The sequence below is a fragment of the Pristiophorus japonicus genome, chromosome 12, assembly GCF_044704955.1.
Source record: "Pristiophorus japonicus isolate sPriJap1 chromosome 12, sPriJap1.hap1, whole genome shotgun sequence".
Lineage (NCBI taxonomy): Eukaryota > Metazoa > Chordata > Chondrichthyes > Pristiophoridae > Pristiophorus > Pristiophorus japonicus.
In genome coordinates this window covers 69,086,973-69,103,479 of record NC_091988.1, presented here as the reverse complement: position 1 = coordinate 69,103,479, position 16,507 = coordinate 69,086,973, and the positions used below count along the sequence as shown (strand labels likewise).

Here is a 16,507-nt window from a genome sequence, read left to right as displayed (position 1 = left end):
GAGGTAGGCAGTCCGATCCAAGGCTTCAAGGCGAGTGTCAGGGTACAGAAGGATGCTAGATCGGTTTACTACAAGCCACGTTCCGCATCATATGCACTCAAGGAGAAAGTTGAGCAAGAACTCAAAAGACGAGAGACTGAGAACATTATTTGTAAGATAGATCGATGTAATTGGGCTACACCCATTGTTGTTGTACCTAAGTCCGATGGTAAGGTAAGATTGTGTGGTGATTATAAAGTAACTGCAAACCAGGTTCGAGAGAGTAATGTCCCCAATACATTGCCAAATGTAGAAGATTTGTTCACAACACTGACAGGTGGTCAGATCTTCTCAAAGTTGGATCTTGCAATGCCGACTTACAGCTTGAACTCGATGAGGAGTCGAAGTCATGCTTGACGATAAATACTTATCTTGACCTATATCAATTTAATAGGCTACCATTTGGAGTGTCTTCCGCCTCTGCCATATTCCAAGGGGTGATGAACTAGATTTTGCAAGGTATTGAAGGGGTAGTATGTTATTTAGATGACATACTAATTTCAGCACCAAATAGGCAAATTCATAATAACATATTGAATGAAGTCCTCAAATGGCTAGAGAAGCACAGGGTACGAGTGTCTGCTCACAAGTTTGAGTTATTTCAAAACTCAGTGGAGTACTTAGGGTACGGGGTAGACAAAGATGGTTTACATCCAACCAAGGGAAAGCTGGATGCAACCAGAAATGAACCCACTCCCAAGAATGTCATTGAACTTCGATCATTTTTGGGTCTTATGGGAAGTTCCTACCAAATTTGACTACAGTATTACATCCACTGAATGAGCTGTTGAAAAAATAGGTCCATTGGAAGTGGTCAGAGGAATGCGATACAGCATTCAAGGAGTGTAAAAGCAAATTGGTAGAGAGCACCATGTGAGTTCACTATGACGTATCTAAGGAGATCAAGCTAGCATGTGATGCCTCTCCGTATAGAGTTGGGGCAGTAATCTCTCATGTATTGCGTAGTGGGGAGGAGAGACCAATTGCTTTTGCTTCACGCACTCTCAGTGCCAGTGAGCGTAATTATGCGCAAATCGAAAGGGAAGCTTTGGCATTAATTTTTGGGGTCAAGAAGTTTCACAAATACTTGTATGGCCATAAGTTTACCATCGTTACAGACCATAAACCCCTAACAGCAATCCTCCATCCAAAGTCCCCAGTTCCAACATTAGCTGCAGCCCGAATGCAGAGATGGGCTTTGATTTTGTCAGCATATACATGTGATATTGAATATAGACGATCAGCTGATCACAGTACGACCGATGCTATGTCTAGATTGCCTTCCCCATCACAAGTTACACCCGATAGGGAAGAAGTGTTCTATTTTTCATACATTGATGAACTGCCGGTCACAGCTGAAGAGATTGGTAGAGCAACCAAACGTGACCCAGTGATGTCAAAGGTGTATGATTATATTGCAAATGGATGGCCAAACCAGGTAACAGACAAAGATATTCATCCATTCTGCATTCGTAGGAATGAATTATCAGTCGATAAAGATTGTATCATGTGGGGTGCAAGAGTGGTTATACCAAATAAATTCAGGTCCAAATTATTAGGAGACCTCCATGACCAGCACCTGGGAATGTGCTTAATCAAGAGTTTTACAGGCAGTTACTTATGGTGGCCAGGCCTTGATAAAGATATAGAGTACATCGTGAGTCAGTGTATGACATGTCAATCGGTAAGCAAGCAACCACCATCAGTACCATTATGGCCATGGAAATGGCCTCCCAGGGTGTAGCAAAGGCTACATATTGATTTTGCTGAGCTAGAAGGACAACAATTGTTCATTGTGATTGATAGCCATTTGAAGTAGGTTGACGTGTTTCCAATGGTGACAATAACAACAAGTAAAACATTAGACATTTTACAGAGATTATTTTCTTCATTTGGCCTCCCAGAAGAGATTATTTCTGACCACAATTTCATAGAGAAGAACTTGCACAGTTCACGAGCAAAAATGGTCTGAAACATACCAAGGTTGCACCGTACCACTCTGCCTCAAATGGTGCAGCAGAGCGCACTGTACAAATTGTAAAACATGCCCTCATCAAACAGATGTTGGATCCAAATCCAAAGAAACGACAGTTGTCATTGGACCACAAATTGGCTAATTTTCTAATTATGTATCGTAATACTCCTCACACAACTACTGGTAGAACACCAGCAGAGTTGTTTCTGAAACGAAAGCCATGAACCAGATTCTCATTGTTAAAACCAAACTGGGAACAGTCCGTAGAAGAGACACAATTAAGACAAAGAGAATCATGATAGAGGTAGAGTAAAAGAGAGAAGTGTGAAATTAAACCAGAAGATGAGAGTGAAGAACCATCACCATAAGTGGTTAAAGTGGTTACTAGGAAGAATTGTGAAGATATGTGGTCCTCGCACATATTTGGTCAAGATATTTGATCAAGGACAGGTTAGGTTTGTTCACATTGATCAGATTTTACCTACAAACGTAAAAGTAGTTGAAGGTGGGAATGATTCAATTATTTCTGACTCATCAGATAGTTTTGATACAAGTAAAGTACCAGTAGCATATCCTACATCCAATGTACTGGAAACAAATCCAAGAGAAAGTCAGAATTTAAGTCTGAGTCCGAGTCAGGCAGACAAACAGTCTGAAGTTAGAGAGAGTTCAAATGGAAATCAAGGGCATCCCTTGGAGGAAAACTTTCCTCAGGATCAGCCTCGAATGAGTTTAAATTCGGCACCATGTTTGGAAGGTTCTGTTCGAGAGCGAAGGTATCCTCTTCGAAATAGAAAACAAGTGGTTAAGCTTGATTTGTAAATATGGCAAAATAAGTCCATATTTTTTGTTATGTATAACCATGCAAGTTATATATGATGATTATTTTGTTATAATTACTTCTTCATTAAGGAGGGAGAAGTGTAATATATATAGCTCCACCTATGGACTCCTGTGGCACTGTAGCCAGTGCTGTTTATAATAAAGGGAACAGGTCACCTGACTGGTGAGTTCCGGTATGTTCTGCCATCTTAAGACTGTGTGTGTGTTTCTGTGAGTTACTGAAAATATCACATTCTCCCAGGTGACTATTTCTCCGAGAGGATTTGGGCGATGGGAGCAGGGTGGGTAACCGTGATCAGGACTCTTTGCTCGCGGGGAGGGTAAACGGCGGCATGGACTGGATGATCCAAATGGCCTGTCAATGTGTCCGATGTCAGTATTTCTGTGTAAGGTGGTCTCACTCTGTAACATGGAGTTTGGCCCAGAGGGTGCTGGCCCTCCCCTACTCTGTGACATGCCTGGGGTTTGTGGGACTGAGTGACGACCGATAAAAGAAAATGCACTTTTTTTATTCTGAAAAAACAATTGCTGCAATGCCAGGTTTATTCCGCCAGCGAGACTGACGAGATCCAACGCTGCCAAGAAGACTTTTAGAACATGCCCTTGGTTTTGGGCCCTGCTCCAAATCAGTTACAGCTCTTTGATCAGAACCTTTTATATACTGGCTGCGAGCCCACAATCTTTGTTAATTATTAACCATGGACACCTGCACAGTATCCTGCCAGGGTCCCGTGGTCCATACCTGCACTCACACAGGCAGGCCCGGTGCCATGGGGCCGTCAGAATTTGGTGCTTGGTGAGGTAACGCTGCTCCCTGCGGTGCCCGGCGGCAAGCTTCACTCTGCTGCTGCTAATAAAGTTCCAGTCGTAGAAACTTGCGGCATAGAAGGAGGCCATTCGGCCCTTTGTATCCGCGCCGGCCAACAAAGAACTACCCAGCCTAATCCCACTTTCCAGCTCTCTGTCCGTAACCTTGTAGGTTACAGCACTTCAAGTGCACATCCAAGTACTTCTTAAATGTGATGAGGGTTTCTGCCTCTACCACCCTTTCAGGCAGTGAGTTCCAGACCCCCACCACCCCTGGGGTGGAGGAAGGAGGAAGGAGCTGTACTGATGGGACGGGCTCCACCTGAATTGGGATGGGCCCCGTATTCTAGCAGAAATGGTAAATACTACTGAGGAGGACTGCAACAAATTACAGGAGGACATTAATAAACTTGCAGAATGGGCATATAATTGGCAAATGAAGTTCAACACAGATAAATGTGAGTATTTTTTTTGGCAGGAAGAATAGGGAGGCCACTTATTACTTGGAGGGTGCGAGTCGAGGTGGGTCAGAGGAACAAAGGGATCTCGGAGTACAAATACATGAATCACTAAATGTTGCGACACATGTTAGCTAGGCCATAAAAAGCAAACCAAGCACTAGGGTTTATTTCAAGAGGTATAGAATTGAAAAGTCGGGAAGTTATGCTAAACCTGTATTGAACTTTGATTAGACCACACTTGGAGCACTGCGTACAGTTCTGGTCGCCATATTATAAAAAGGCTACAGAGGCACCGGAGAGGGTGCAGAGGAGATTTACGAGGGTGATAGCAGAAATGCGAGGGTCTACATATCAGGAAAGGATGAACAGGCTGGGTCTCTTTTCTCTTGAAAAAAGAAGGCTGAGGGGTGACCTAATCGAGGTCTTCAAAATTACAAAGGGTTTTGACAGAGTGGAAACATAGAAACATAGAAAATAGGTGCAGGAGTAGGCCATTCGGCCCTTCGAGCCTGCACCACCATTCAATAAGATCATGGCTGATCATTCATCTCAGTACCCCTTTCCTGCTTTCTCTCCATACCCCTTGATCCCTTTAGCTGTAAGGGCCATATCTAACTCCCTCTTGAATATATCTAATGAACTGGCATCAGCAACTCCCTGCGGTACAGAATTCCACAGGTTAACAACTCTCTGAGTGAAGAAATTTCTCCTCATCTCGGTCCTAAATGGCTTACCCCTTATCCTTAGACTGTGACCCCTGGTTCTGGACTTCCCCAACATCGGGAACATTCTTCCTGCATCTAACCTGTCCAGTCTCCTCAGAATTTTATATGTTTCTATGAGATCCCCTTTCATCCTTCTAAACTCCAGTGAATCCAGTCGATCCAGTCTCTCCTCATACGTCAGTCCTGCCATCCCAGAAATCAGTCTGGTGAACCTTTGCTGCACTCCCTCAATAGCAAGAACGTCCTTCCTCAGATTAGGAGACCAAACTGAACACAATATTTCAGGTGAGGCCTCACCAAGGCCCTGTACAGCTGCAGTAAGACCTCCCTGCTCCTATACTCAAATCCCCTAGCTATGAAGGCCAACATGCCATTTGCCTTCTTCACCGCCTGCTGCACCTACATGCCAACATTCAATGACTGATGTAACATGACACCCAGGTCTTGTTGCACCTCCCCGTTTCCTAATCTGCCGCCATTCACATAATATTCTGCCTTCATGTTTTTGCGACCAAAGTAGATAACCTCACATTTATCCACATTATACTGCATCTGCCATGCATTTGCCCACTCACCTATTCTGTCCAAGTCACCCTGCAGCCTCTTAGCATCCTTGTCACAGCTCACACCGCCACCCAGCTTGCGTCATCTGCAAACTTGGAGATATTACACTCAATTCCTTCATCTAAGTCATTGATGTATATTGTAAATAGCTGGGGTGCCAGCACTGAGCCCTGCGGCACTCCACTAGTCACTGCCTGCCATTCTGAAAAAGACCCATTTATCCCGACCCTCTGCTTCATGTCTGCCAACCAGTTCTCTATCCACGTCAATACATTACCCCCAATACCAAGTGCTTTAATTTTGCACACCAATCTCTTGTGTGGGACCTTGTCAAAAGCCTTTTGAAAGTCCAAATACATCACATCCACTTGTTCTCCCTTGTCCACTCTACTAGTTACATCCTCAAAAAATTCTAGAAGATTTGTCAAGCATGATTTTGCTTTCATAAATCCATGCTGACTTGGACCGATCCTGTCACTGCTTTCCAAATGCGTTGCTATTTCATCCTTAATGATTCATTCCAACATTTTCCTCACTATTGATGTCAGGCTAACCAGTCTATAATTCCCTGTTTTCTCTCTCCCTCCTTTTTTAAAAAGTGGTGTTACATTAGCTACCCTCCAGTCCAGAGTCGATAGACTGTTAGAAAATGATCACCAATGCATCCACTATTTCTAGGGCCACTTCCTTAAGTACTCTGGGATGCAGACTATCAGGCCCTGGGGATTTATTAGCCTTCAATCCCATCAATTTCCCTAACACAATTTCCTGACCAATAAGGATTTCCTTCAGTTCCTCCTTCTCGCTAGAGCCTCGGTCCCCTAGTATTTCTGGAAGGTTTTTTGTGCTTCCTTCATGAAGACAGAACTGAAGTATTTGTTCAATTGGTCTGCCATTTCTTTGTTCCCCATTATAAATTCACCTGATTCTGACTGCAAGGGACTTACGTTTGTCTTCACTAATCTTTTTCTCTTCACATATCTATAGAAGCTTTTGCAGTCATTTTTTATGTTCCCAGCAAGCTTCCTCTCATAATCTATTTTCCCCCTCCTAATTAAACCCTTTGTCCTCCTCTGCTGAATTCTAAATTTCTCCCAGTCCTCAGGTTTTCTACTTTTTCTGGCCAATTTATATGCCTCTTCCTTGGATTTAACACTATCCGTAATTTCCCTTGTTAGCCATGGTTGAGCCACCTTCCCCGTTTTATTTTTACTCCAGACAGGGATGTACAATTGTTGAAATTCATCCATGTGATCTTTAAATTTTTGCCATTGCCTATCTACTGTCAACTCTTTAATAATCATTTGCCAGTCTATTCTAGCCAATTCACACCTCATACCATCGAAGTTACCTTTCTTTAAGTTCAGGACCCTAGTCTCTGAATTAACTGTGTCACTCTCCATCTTAATAAAGAATTCTACCATATTATGGTCACTCCTTCCCAAGGGGCCTCACACAACAAGATTGCTAATTAGTCCTTTCTCATTACACATCACCCAGTCTAGGATGGCCAGCCCTCTAGTTGGTTCCTTGACATATTGGTCTAGAAAACCATCCCTAATACACTCTAGGAAATCCTCCTCCACCGTATTGCTACCAGTTTGGTGAGCCCAATCTATATGTAGATTAAAGTCACCCATAATAACTGCTGTATCTTTATTGCACGCATCCCTGATGCTGTCCCCAACCTCACTACTACTGTTTGGTGGTCTGTACATAACTCCCACTAGCATTTTCTGCTCTTTGGTATTCCGCAGCTCTACCAATACAGATTCCACATCATCCAAGCTTATGTCCTTCCTTACTATTGCGTTAATTTCCTCTTTAACCAACAATGCTACCCCACCTCCTTTTCCTTTCTGTCTATCCTTCCAGAATGTTGAATACCCCTGGATGTTGAGTTCCCAGCCTTGATCACCCTGGAGCCATGTCTCCGTGATCCCACTTATATCATATTAATTAATAGCTGTCTGCACAGTTAATTCGTCCACCTTATTACGAATACCTCTCGCATTGAGGCACAGAGCATTCAGGCTTGTCTTTTTAACACACCTTGTCCCTTTAGAATTTTGCTGTAATGTGGCCCTTTTTGATTTTTGCCTTGGGTTTCTCTGCCCTCTACTTTTACTTTTCTTCTTTCTATCTTTTACTTCTGCCCCCATTCTACTTCCCTCTGTCTCCCTGCATAGGTTCCCATCCCCCTGCCATATTAGTTTAACCCCTCCCCAACAGCACTAGCAAACACTCCCCCAGGACAGACAGAATGTTTCCACTTGTGGGGAAAAGCAAACTAGAGGCCATCAATATAAGATAATTGCCAAGAAATCCAATAGGGAATTCAGAAGGAACTTCTTTACCCAGAGAGTGGTGAGAATGTGGAACTCGTTACTACAGGGAGTGGTTGAGGCGAATAGTTTCGATACATTTAAGAGGAGGCTGGATAAACATATGAGGGAGAAGGGAACCCTCCGAGATCTTTGCGCTTCTCCAATTCTGACCTCTTGAGCATCCACGATTTTAATCGCTCCACCATTGGCGGCCATGACTTCAGCTGCCTGGGCCCTAATCTCGGGAATTCCTTCTCTAAACCTCTCAGCCTCTCCACCTCTCTTTCCTCCTTTAAGACGCTTCTTAAAACCTACCTCTTTGACCAAGCTTTTGATCATCTGCCCCAATACCTGCTCCTGTGGCTCAGTGACACATTTTGCCTGATTAATGCTCCTGTGAAGCAGCTTGGGATGTTTTACTATGTTAAAGATGCTATATAAATGCAAGTTGTTGTAGTTACCATCGCTGAGTGTATTTTATCATTTGAGTTTTTTATTGATTAGACCTTTCGTCCAGCTGCCATGTACATCGAGAGATCATCGGACTTTGGTCGGACGTGGAAGGTGTATCGCTACTTCGCTTTCAACTGCACTGTAGCTTTCCCTCACATCCCCACCGGCCCCCTGAGGAAGATCGATGAGGTTATCTGCGACCATCGTTACTCTGACATCGAACCGTCTACGGAAGGAGAGGTTTGTGTTCAGCGTCCGTCGGATCGCGCTCTTCACTTGGGGCGCCTGAGAAAAGAGGGAGGGAGAAAGTCGAGCTGTGAGACCGCGGGTGTCTGATCAAACAACTCGCAGCTATTGTGCCCGATGTTCATTACAAAACTTGTCTCAGAGATCCGCTCCCAACTCTCTCATTTTGATTTTGGGCGACGGTGTGAAATGGACGATATCAGCTCGGCTACTCAGTGATGATCTCTCCCAATTTACGATTCCATTGAAGTCAACATTTCTCCTTCCTCTCTCTGAAATGGAATCACTGAATGGCTGCATCCCAAATCATCAGCACAGTCGCTGAATCCTGGCTCCAGATCCTGACTGAACTTCGTCCGATTCTTTGGTCATACAGTTGTGTCCACGTTCCTGCCCCACCAACTGCTCAGTTTCACAACTCACCATCCATAGCAGGGAGGGTTTGAACAACATTCAGATAGCTCAGACAGACTGTCATCTCCCAGGACCACCTTTCCACAGCAGCTGCCTCCCATCCGAGCTTTAGGCAGAGGTTCCTTGAACAGAAAGGACTGTTCTCGTCCCTCAACAAGTTGACGATACTAAATGCTGCCTGTGTGTCAGGCTGCTCAGTGGGCAGCACTCTCATTTCTGAGTCGGCAGGTCGTGGCTTTCACTCCAGAGATTAGAGCCCAAAATCCAGGCTGACCTCCCCCCCCCCCCCCCACCCCTTCCCAGTGCAGTACTGAGGGAGTGCTGCACTGACAAAGGGACAGTACTGAGGGAGCACTGCACTGTCAAAGAGGCAGTACTGAGGGAGCGCTGCACTGTTGGAGGGGCAGTACTGAGGGAGTGCTGCACTGACAAAGGGGCAGTACTGAGGGAGTGCTGCAGTGTTGGAGGAGCAGTACTGAGGGAGCGCCGCACTGTCGGAGGGGCAGGACTGAGGGAGCGCTGCACTGTCGGAGGAGCGGTAGTAAGGGAGTGCTGCACTATCGGAGGAGCAGTACTAAGGGAGTGCTGCAGTGTCGGAGGGGCAGTACTGAGGGAGTGCTGCACTGTCAAAGGGGCAGTACTAAGGGAGCGTTGCATTGTTGGAGGAGCAGTACTGAGGGAGCGCCGCACTGTCGGAGGGGCAGTACTGAGGGAGCGCTGCACTGTCGGAGGAGCGGTAGTAAGGGAGTACTGCACTATCGGAGGAGCAGTACTAAGGGAGTGCTGCACTGTCGGAGGGGCAGTACTGAGGGAGCACTGCACTGTCGGAGGAGCGGTAGTAAGGGAGTGCTGCACTATCGGAGGAGCAGTACTAAGGGAGTGCTGCACTGTCGGAGGGGCAGTACTGAGGGAGAGCTGCAGTGTCGGAGGTGTCATCCTTCAGGTGGACGTAAAAGATCTCACGGCACTATTGAAAGAAGAGCAGGGACTCCTTCTGGTGTTCCGGCCAATATTCCTCCCTTGACCAACACCATCAGAAACAGGTGCCCCGGTCATTCATCACTGCCTGCGGGATCTGGCTGTGTGCAGATTGACTGCCACATTACCTACATTACAACACTCACCCCCGCACTTCACAATGGTTCATTGTGTGATGTTCTTGGCGTCCTTCGATGTGTGGAAGTGCTTGAAAAATGCAAAAAAGTAGATTTGAATTGTCACGGCCAGAATGTTTCACACTTCTCTGACAAATAAAGATTACTAATAATGCATTGGGTTCTTGACAAACACGCATTCAGCCTGCCAAGAAATTGTTCCACCTGGATCAGAATTTCCATAGCCTGCGGGAAAATTAAACAGTGCGGCTTAACATATAACCTCGGGTCATGCCAAACTTTTATGTTTTTCACAACAAGATCTTTCAACAGCTCCTAATACAGGTGACGATGTATACAAGATAGATTATGAAAGTAAACTAGCACGAAAATAAAACAGATAGGAGGAGTTTCTACAGGTACATAAAAAGGAAAAGAATGGCTAAAGTAAATGTTGGTCCCTTAGAGGATGAGACTGGGGAATTAATAATGGGGAACAGGGAAATGGCAGAGACTTTAAACAAATATTTTGTATTGGTCTTCACGGTAGAAGACAATAAAAACATCCCAATAATGGAAAATCAAGGGGCAGTAGGGAGGGAGGAACTTAATACAATCACTATCACTAATGAAGTAGCACGCGGTAAAATAATGGGACTAAAGGTGGACGTCCCTCGGACCTGATGGCTTACATCCTAGGGTTTTAAAGAAGTGGCTGTAGAGATAGTGGATGCATTGGTTGTAATTTACCAAAATTCCCTGGATTCTGGGGCGGTCCCAGCAGATTGGAAAACCGCCAATGTAATGCCCCTATTTAAAACAGGAGGCAGATAAAAAGCAGGAAACTATAGACCAGTTAGCCTATCATCTGTCATTGGGAAAATGCTGGAGTCCATTATAAAGGAAGCAGTAGCAGGACATTTGGAAAAGCATAGTCAAGCAGAGCCAACATGGTTTTATAAAAGGGAAATCATGTTTGACACATTAGCTGGAGTTCTTTGAGGATGTAACGAGCAGGATGGATAAGGGGGAACCAGTGGATGTGGTGTATTTGGATTTCCAGATAGCATTCGATAAGGTGCCACATAAAAGGTTACTGCACAAGATAAAAGTTCATGGGGTTGGAAGTAATATATTAACATGGATAGCGGACTGGCTAACTAACAGAAAACAGAGAGTCAGGATAAATGGGTCATTTTCCGGTTGGCAAACAGTGACTAGTGGGGTGCCACAGGGATCGATGCTGGGTCCTCAACTATTTACAATCTATATTAATGACTTGGATGAAGGGACCGAGTGTAATGTAGCCAAGTTTGCTGATGATACAAAAATAGGTGGGAAAGCAAATTGTGAGGAGGACACAAAAAATCTGCAGAGGGATATAGACAGGCTAAGTGAGTGGGCAAAAATTTGGCAGATGGAGTGTAATGTGGGTAAAGGTGAGGTTATCCACTTCAGCAGAAATAATAGAAAAGCAAATTATAATTTAAATGGAGAAAAATTGCTGCAGTACAGAGGGACCTGGGGGTCCTTGTGCGTGAAATACAAAAAGTTAGTATGCAGGTACAGCAAGTAATCAGGAAGGCCAATGGAATGTTGGCCTTTATTGCAAGGGGGATAGAGTATAAAAGCAGAGAAGTCCTGCTACAATTGTACAGGGTATTGGTGAGACCACATCTTGTAAATCTGTGAAATTCTTAGCCCCAGAGAGCTGTGAAGCCTGGGTCATTGAATATATTTAATGCGGAGATAGACAGATTTTTGAGCGATATGGGAGTAAGGGGTTATGGGGGCGGGCAGGGAAGTGGAGCTGAGTCCATGATCAGATCAGCCATGATCTTATTGAATGGCGGAGCAGGCTCGAGGGGCCAAATGGCCAACTCCTGCTCCTATTTCTTATGTTCTTAAGAGTTAAAGCACATCAGGCTGTTGCTCAGTGAAGTGTTGCCTGAGCTCAGAATTACAGTCCAGGGACCAACATGCGCAAAATGAAATGGAATCTGAGGAGTAGCTTGGAATGTTCGCCAGCCTACTTATCCAGATCTGGCTGTAGAATGTAAGAGGCCGTGGGTTTAAGTCCCACTGCAGAGACACGAGTCACATAATCTTGCCGACATTTCCAGCGCAGTAATCAGGGGGCACTGCACCATCAGAGGGACAGTACTGAGGAAGCGCTGCACTGTTGGAGGGGCAGTACTGAGGGAGCGCTGCACTATCGGAGGTGCAGTACTGAGGGAGCGCTGCACTGTCGGAGGGGCAGTACTGAGGGAGCGCTGCACTATCGGAGGTGCAGTACTGAGGGAGCGCTGCACTGTCGGAGGGCAGTACTGAGAGAGCGCTGCATTGTCGGAGGGGCAGTACTGAGGGAGTGCTGCACTGTCGGAGGGGCAGTACTGAGGGAGCGCTGCACTGTTGGAGGGGCAGTACTGAGGGAGCGCTGCACTATCGGAGGTGCAGTACTGAGGGAGCGCTGCACTGTCGGAGGGGCAGTATTAAGGGAGCGCTGCACTATCGGAGGTGCAGTACTGAGGGAGCGCTGCACTGTCGGAGGTGCAGTACTGAGGGAGCGCTGTACTGTCGGAGGGGCAGTACTGAGAGAGTGCTGCACTGTCGGAGGTACAGTACTGAGGGAGCGCTGCACTGTCGGAGGTGCAGTACTGAGGGAGCACTGCACTGTTGGAGGTACAGTACTGAGGGAGCGCTGCACTGTCGGAGGGGCAGTATTAAGGGAGCACTGCACTATCGGAGGTGTAGTACTGAGGGAGTGCTGCACTGTCGGAGGGGCAGTATTGAGGGAGTGCTGCACTGTCGGGTGGCAGTACTGAGGGAGTGCTGCACTGTCAGAGAGTCAGTACTGAGGGAGCGCTGCACTGTTGGACGTGCCGTCCTTCAGTTGGGTCCTTAAACCGAGGCCTCCATCTGCCCTTTCAGGTGGATGTAAAAGATCACATGGCCATTATTCAAAGAAGAGCAGGAGATTTTTATCCCCGGTGTCCTGGGGCCAATATTTATTCCTCAGCCAACAACATTAAACAGATGTCCTAATCATTATCACATTGCTGTTTGTGGGAGCTTGCTGTGAGCAAATGGACTGCTGCGTTTCCCACATTACAACAGTGACCACACTTTAATGGCAGATCATTGCTGTAAAGCTCTTGGGGATATCCTGAGATACTTGCTTGTAGTTATACAGAATCACTCGGAGACATCTCAGAATGTGCTTCATATCTATTTGCACAGGGTCCAGATATGAAGGTCAATTAATAAATTGTGTGAATCCTTCCTCCAGGTTATATATAAAGTGCTGGATCCTGCCATCAAAGTGGGAAATCCCTACAGCCTGGAGATTCAAGGTGAGGGAATGTGGCTTTTCATCTCTCTGTCACCCTATAGTTTGGGTTTCAACAATTGTTCAAAGTCTCCCATCAAGACACTTCTGGTCAATATTTTAGATTCAGAATTTTGTTTCCAGATTTTATATAATATTCTTTAGACACAAGGCAATGTACTAAAAACAGAAAATGATGGAAACACGCAGCACCTGTGGAGCGAGAATCAGAATGACTGTTTCAGGTCGATGACCGTTCCCAAGAGAACGAGCTCATCGGTCAGTGTCTCTACGCTCAGGGGCATGCACTGAGCAGGGAAGTCCAACACTCAGCCCATCCGGTCCGTGCCGGTGTTTTAGCTCCACACCAGCCTCCTCCCACCCCTCTTCATCTCACCCTATCACCATATCCTTCTATTCCTTTCTCCCTCGTGTGTTTATCCAGCTTCCCCTTAAACACATCTCTGCTATTCGCCTCAACCCCTCCCTGTGGCAGCGAGTTCCACATTCTCACCCCTCTCTGGGTAAAGAAGTTTCTCCTGAATTCCCCATTGGATTTATTAGTGACTATCTGATATTGATGGCCCTAGTTCTGGTCTCCCCCACAAGTGGCAACATCTTCTCTATGTCTATGCTATCAAACGCTTCATAATTATATCAGGTCACTTCTCAGACTTCTCTTTTGTAAAGAAGAGAACCCCAGCCTGTTCAATCTTTCCTGACAGGTAGAATCTCTCACTTCTCGTCCCTTCTTTGCAAATCTTTCGCTGCATTTTCTCCAGTGTATTTGTGTAATATGGAGACTAGAACAGTGCACAGTGCTCCAAGCATGGTCAGACCAAGGTTTGATTCAAGTTTAACATAACTTCTCTGCTTTTCAATTCTATCCCTCGAGATATCAGCCCCAGAGCTGGTTTGCATTTTTTATGAGCTTGCTAACCTGCGTCGCAACTTTGAATGATTTGTGACTCCGTATCGCTCCGATTCCCTTGCACATTTTGCAGAGTGGGTGCCTCTTTATTCTTCCCTTCTTTGTCACTGGTGGAAGGAGGGCCTGTCCTGTGCTGAATTAGTGGGAGTAATAAAAATATTAACTTTTATTTATATAGCGCCTTTAACGTAAACATCCCAGGGCACTTCACAGTGTTACAAGTCAAAACAGATAAATTTGACACCGAGCCACCAAAGAATAAATTAAGGCAGATGATCAAAAGCTTGTCTAAAGAGGTAGGTTTTAAGGAGCATCTTAAAGGAGGAGAGAGAGGTAGAGAGGTTTAGGGAGGGAGTTCCAGAGCTTAGGGGCCCAGGCAACTGAAGGCACGGCCACCGATGGTAGAGCAATTATAATGAGGGATGCTCAAGAGGCCAGAATTTAAGGAGTGCAGACATCTCGTGGGGTTGTGAGGCTGAAAAAGATTACAGAGATAGGGAGGGGCGAGGCCATGGAGTGATTTGTAAACAGGGGTGAGAATTTCGAAATCGAGGCATTGTTTAACCGGGAGCCAATGTAGGTCAGCGAGCACAGGGGGTGATGGGTGAGCGGAACTTGGTGTGAGTTAGTACACAGGCTGCTGAGTTTTGGATGACCTCAAGTTTGCGTAGTGTAGAATGTGGGAGGCCAGCCAGGAGTGCGTTGGATTAGTCAAGTCGAGAGTATACTTGGAGTAGCCCAATGGTAATCTCTGGTTGGTGGTGTCATGGGGAGAGATCCAAATTCTGGTGGTCTAATGATAAATTCACAAACTGCTGGTGTCCCTGGGGTTCCATTTCCTGGTAGTCTCATCTCAGCTTTGCAAGTGGTCCACACTAGTGATAAAACCACAAATCTTTATCGTCATACAGCACAGAAGACCATTCAGCCCAACGTGCCTGTGTCAGCCCTGTGAAAGAGTTATCCAATTAGTCAGCTGTGGCTCAGTGGGCAGCGCTCTTGCCTCTGAGTCAGACGTTGTGGGATCAAATCCCACTCCAGAGACTTGAGCACATAAATCCAGGCTGACACTCTAGTGCAGTGCTGAGGGAGTGCTGCACTGTCGGAGGGGCAATACTGAGGGAGCGCTGCATTGTCGGAGGTGCCGTCTTTCGGATGTGACGTTAAACCGAGTCTCTCTCAGGTGGATGTAAAAGATCCCAAGGCACTATTTCAAAGAAGAGCAGGGGAGTTAACCCTGGTGTCCTGTCCAATATTTATCCTTCAACCAAGATAACAATAAAACAGATTATCTGGTTGTTTTTGCATTGCTGTTTGTGGGAGCTAGCTGTGCGCAAATTGGCTGCTGCATTTCCCACATTACAACAGTGACTACTCTCCAAAAGTACTTCATTGGCTGTAATGCGCTTTGAGATGTCCAGTGGTCGTGAAAGGCGCTATATAAATGCAAGTCTTTCTTTAGTCCCACACCCCCCTGCTCTTTCCCCACAGCCCTGTAAATGTTCCCCGTCAAGTAATTATCCAATTGCCTTTTGAAAGTTACGATTGAATCTGCTTCCATCGCCCATTTAGGCAGCGTGTTTCATATCACAACAACTCGCGATGTTAATAAAAAGCATTCTCCTCATCTCCCCTCTGGTTCTTCGGCTAAGTATCTGAGCAGAGTCTGGGCAGGATTGGGTCTGAATCCAGGCGGATAATTTCTGATGGTACCTCGGGAGAGGCAGAACCTTCATCTGCCCAAAACATGATATCAGAGAGGGCAGAGCCAAGGCAATTACATTCCCTGCACAACGTAAGAACATAAGAACCATTCTAGAATCTATGGAATCTTGGAAGATGACAACCAATGCTTCCACTATTTCTATAGCCAACTCTTTCAAAACCCTAGGATGTAGGCCATCAGGCCCAGGGGATTTATCGACTTTCAGTCCCATTAATTTCTCTAGTACCAGTTTTTTACTAATAATAATTGCTTTCAGTTTCTCATTCTTGCTAGACCCTTGGTTCTTCTTCTGTGAAGACAGACACAGAGTATCTGTTTAATTTCTCTGCCATTTCCTTATTCCCCATTATAATTTCCGCTGTCTCAACCTGTCAGGGCCACATTTAGTTTCACCAATCTTTTCCTTTTTGCATATCTATACGACAGGCTCGAGGGGCCAAATGGCCTGCTCCTGCTCCTATTTCTTATGTTCTTATGAGTAGGCCATACTCATATCCTTCCCTTTACACAGTACTCCAGATGTGCTCTCAATGGAGCCTTGTACAATTGCAGGAAGACAACAACAACAACTTGT

General features: G+C 45.6%; 1 protein-coding gene across 3 annotated transcripts in view; it reads left to right on the top strand.

Moving 5' to 3' along the window:
- lamb2l (laminin, beta 2-like) overlaps positions 1-16,507 on the top strand; it is a 324,539-nt gene that overhangs the window by 102,386 nt on the left and 205,646 nt on the right. For all 3 annotated transcript variants that reach the window (XM_070895627.1, XM_070895626.1, XM_070895625.1), the window contains exons 6-7: positions 8,246-8,434; positions 13,238-13,301. In XM_070895627.1, coding sequence (XP_070751728.1) covers positions 8,246-8,434; positions 13,238-13,301 — 253 coding nt within the window. The remainder of the gene's footprint in view (positions 1-8,245; positions 8,435-13,237; positions 13,302-16,507) is intronic.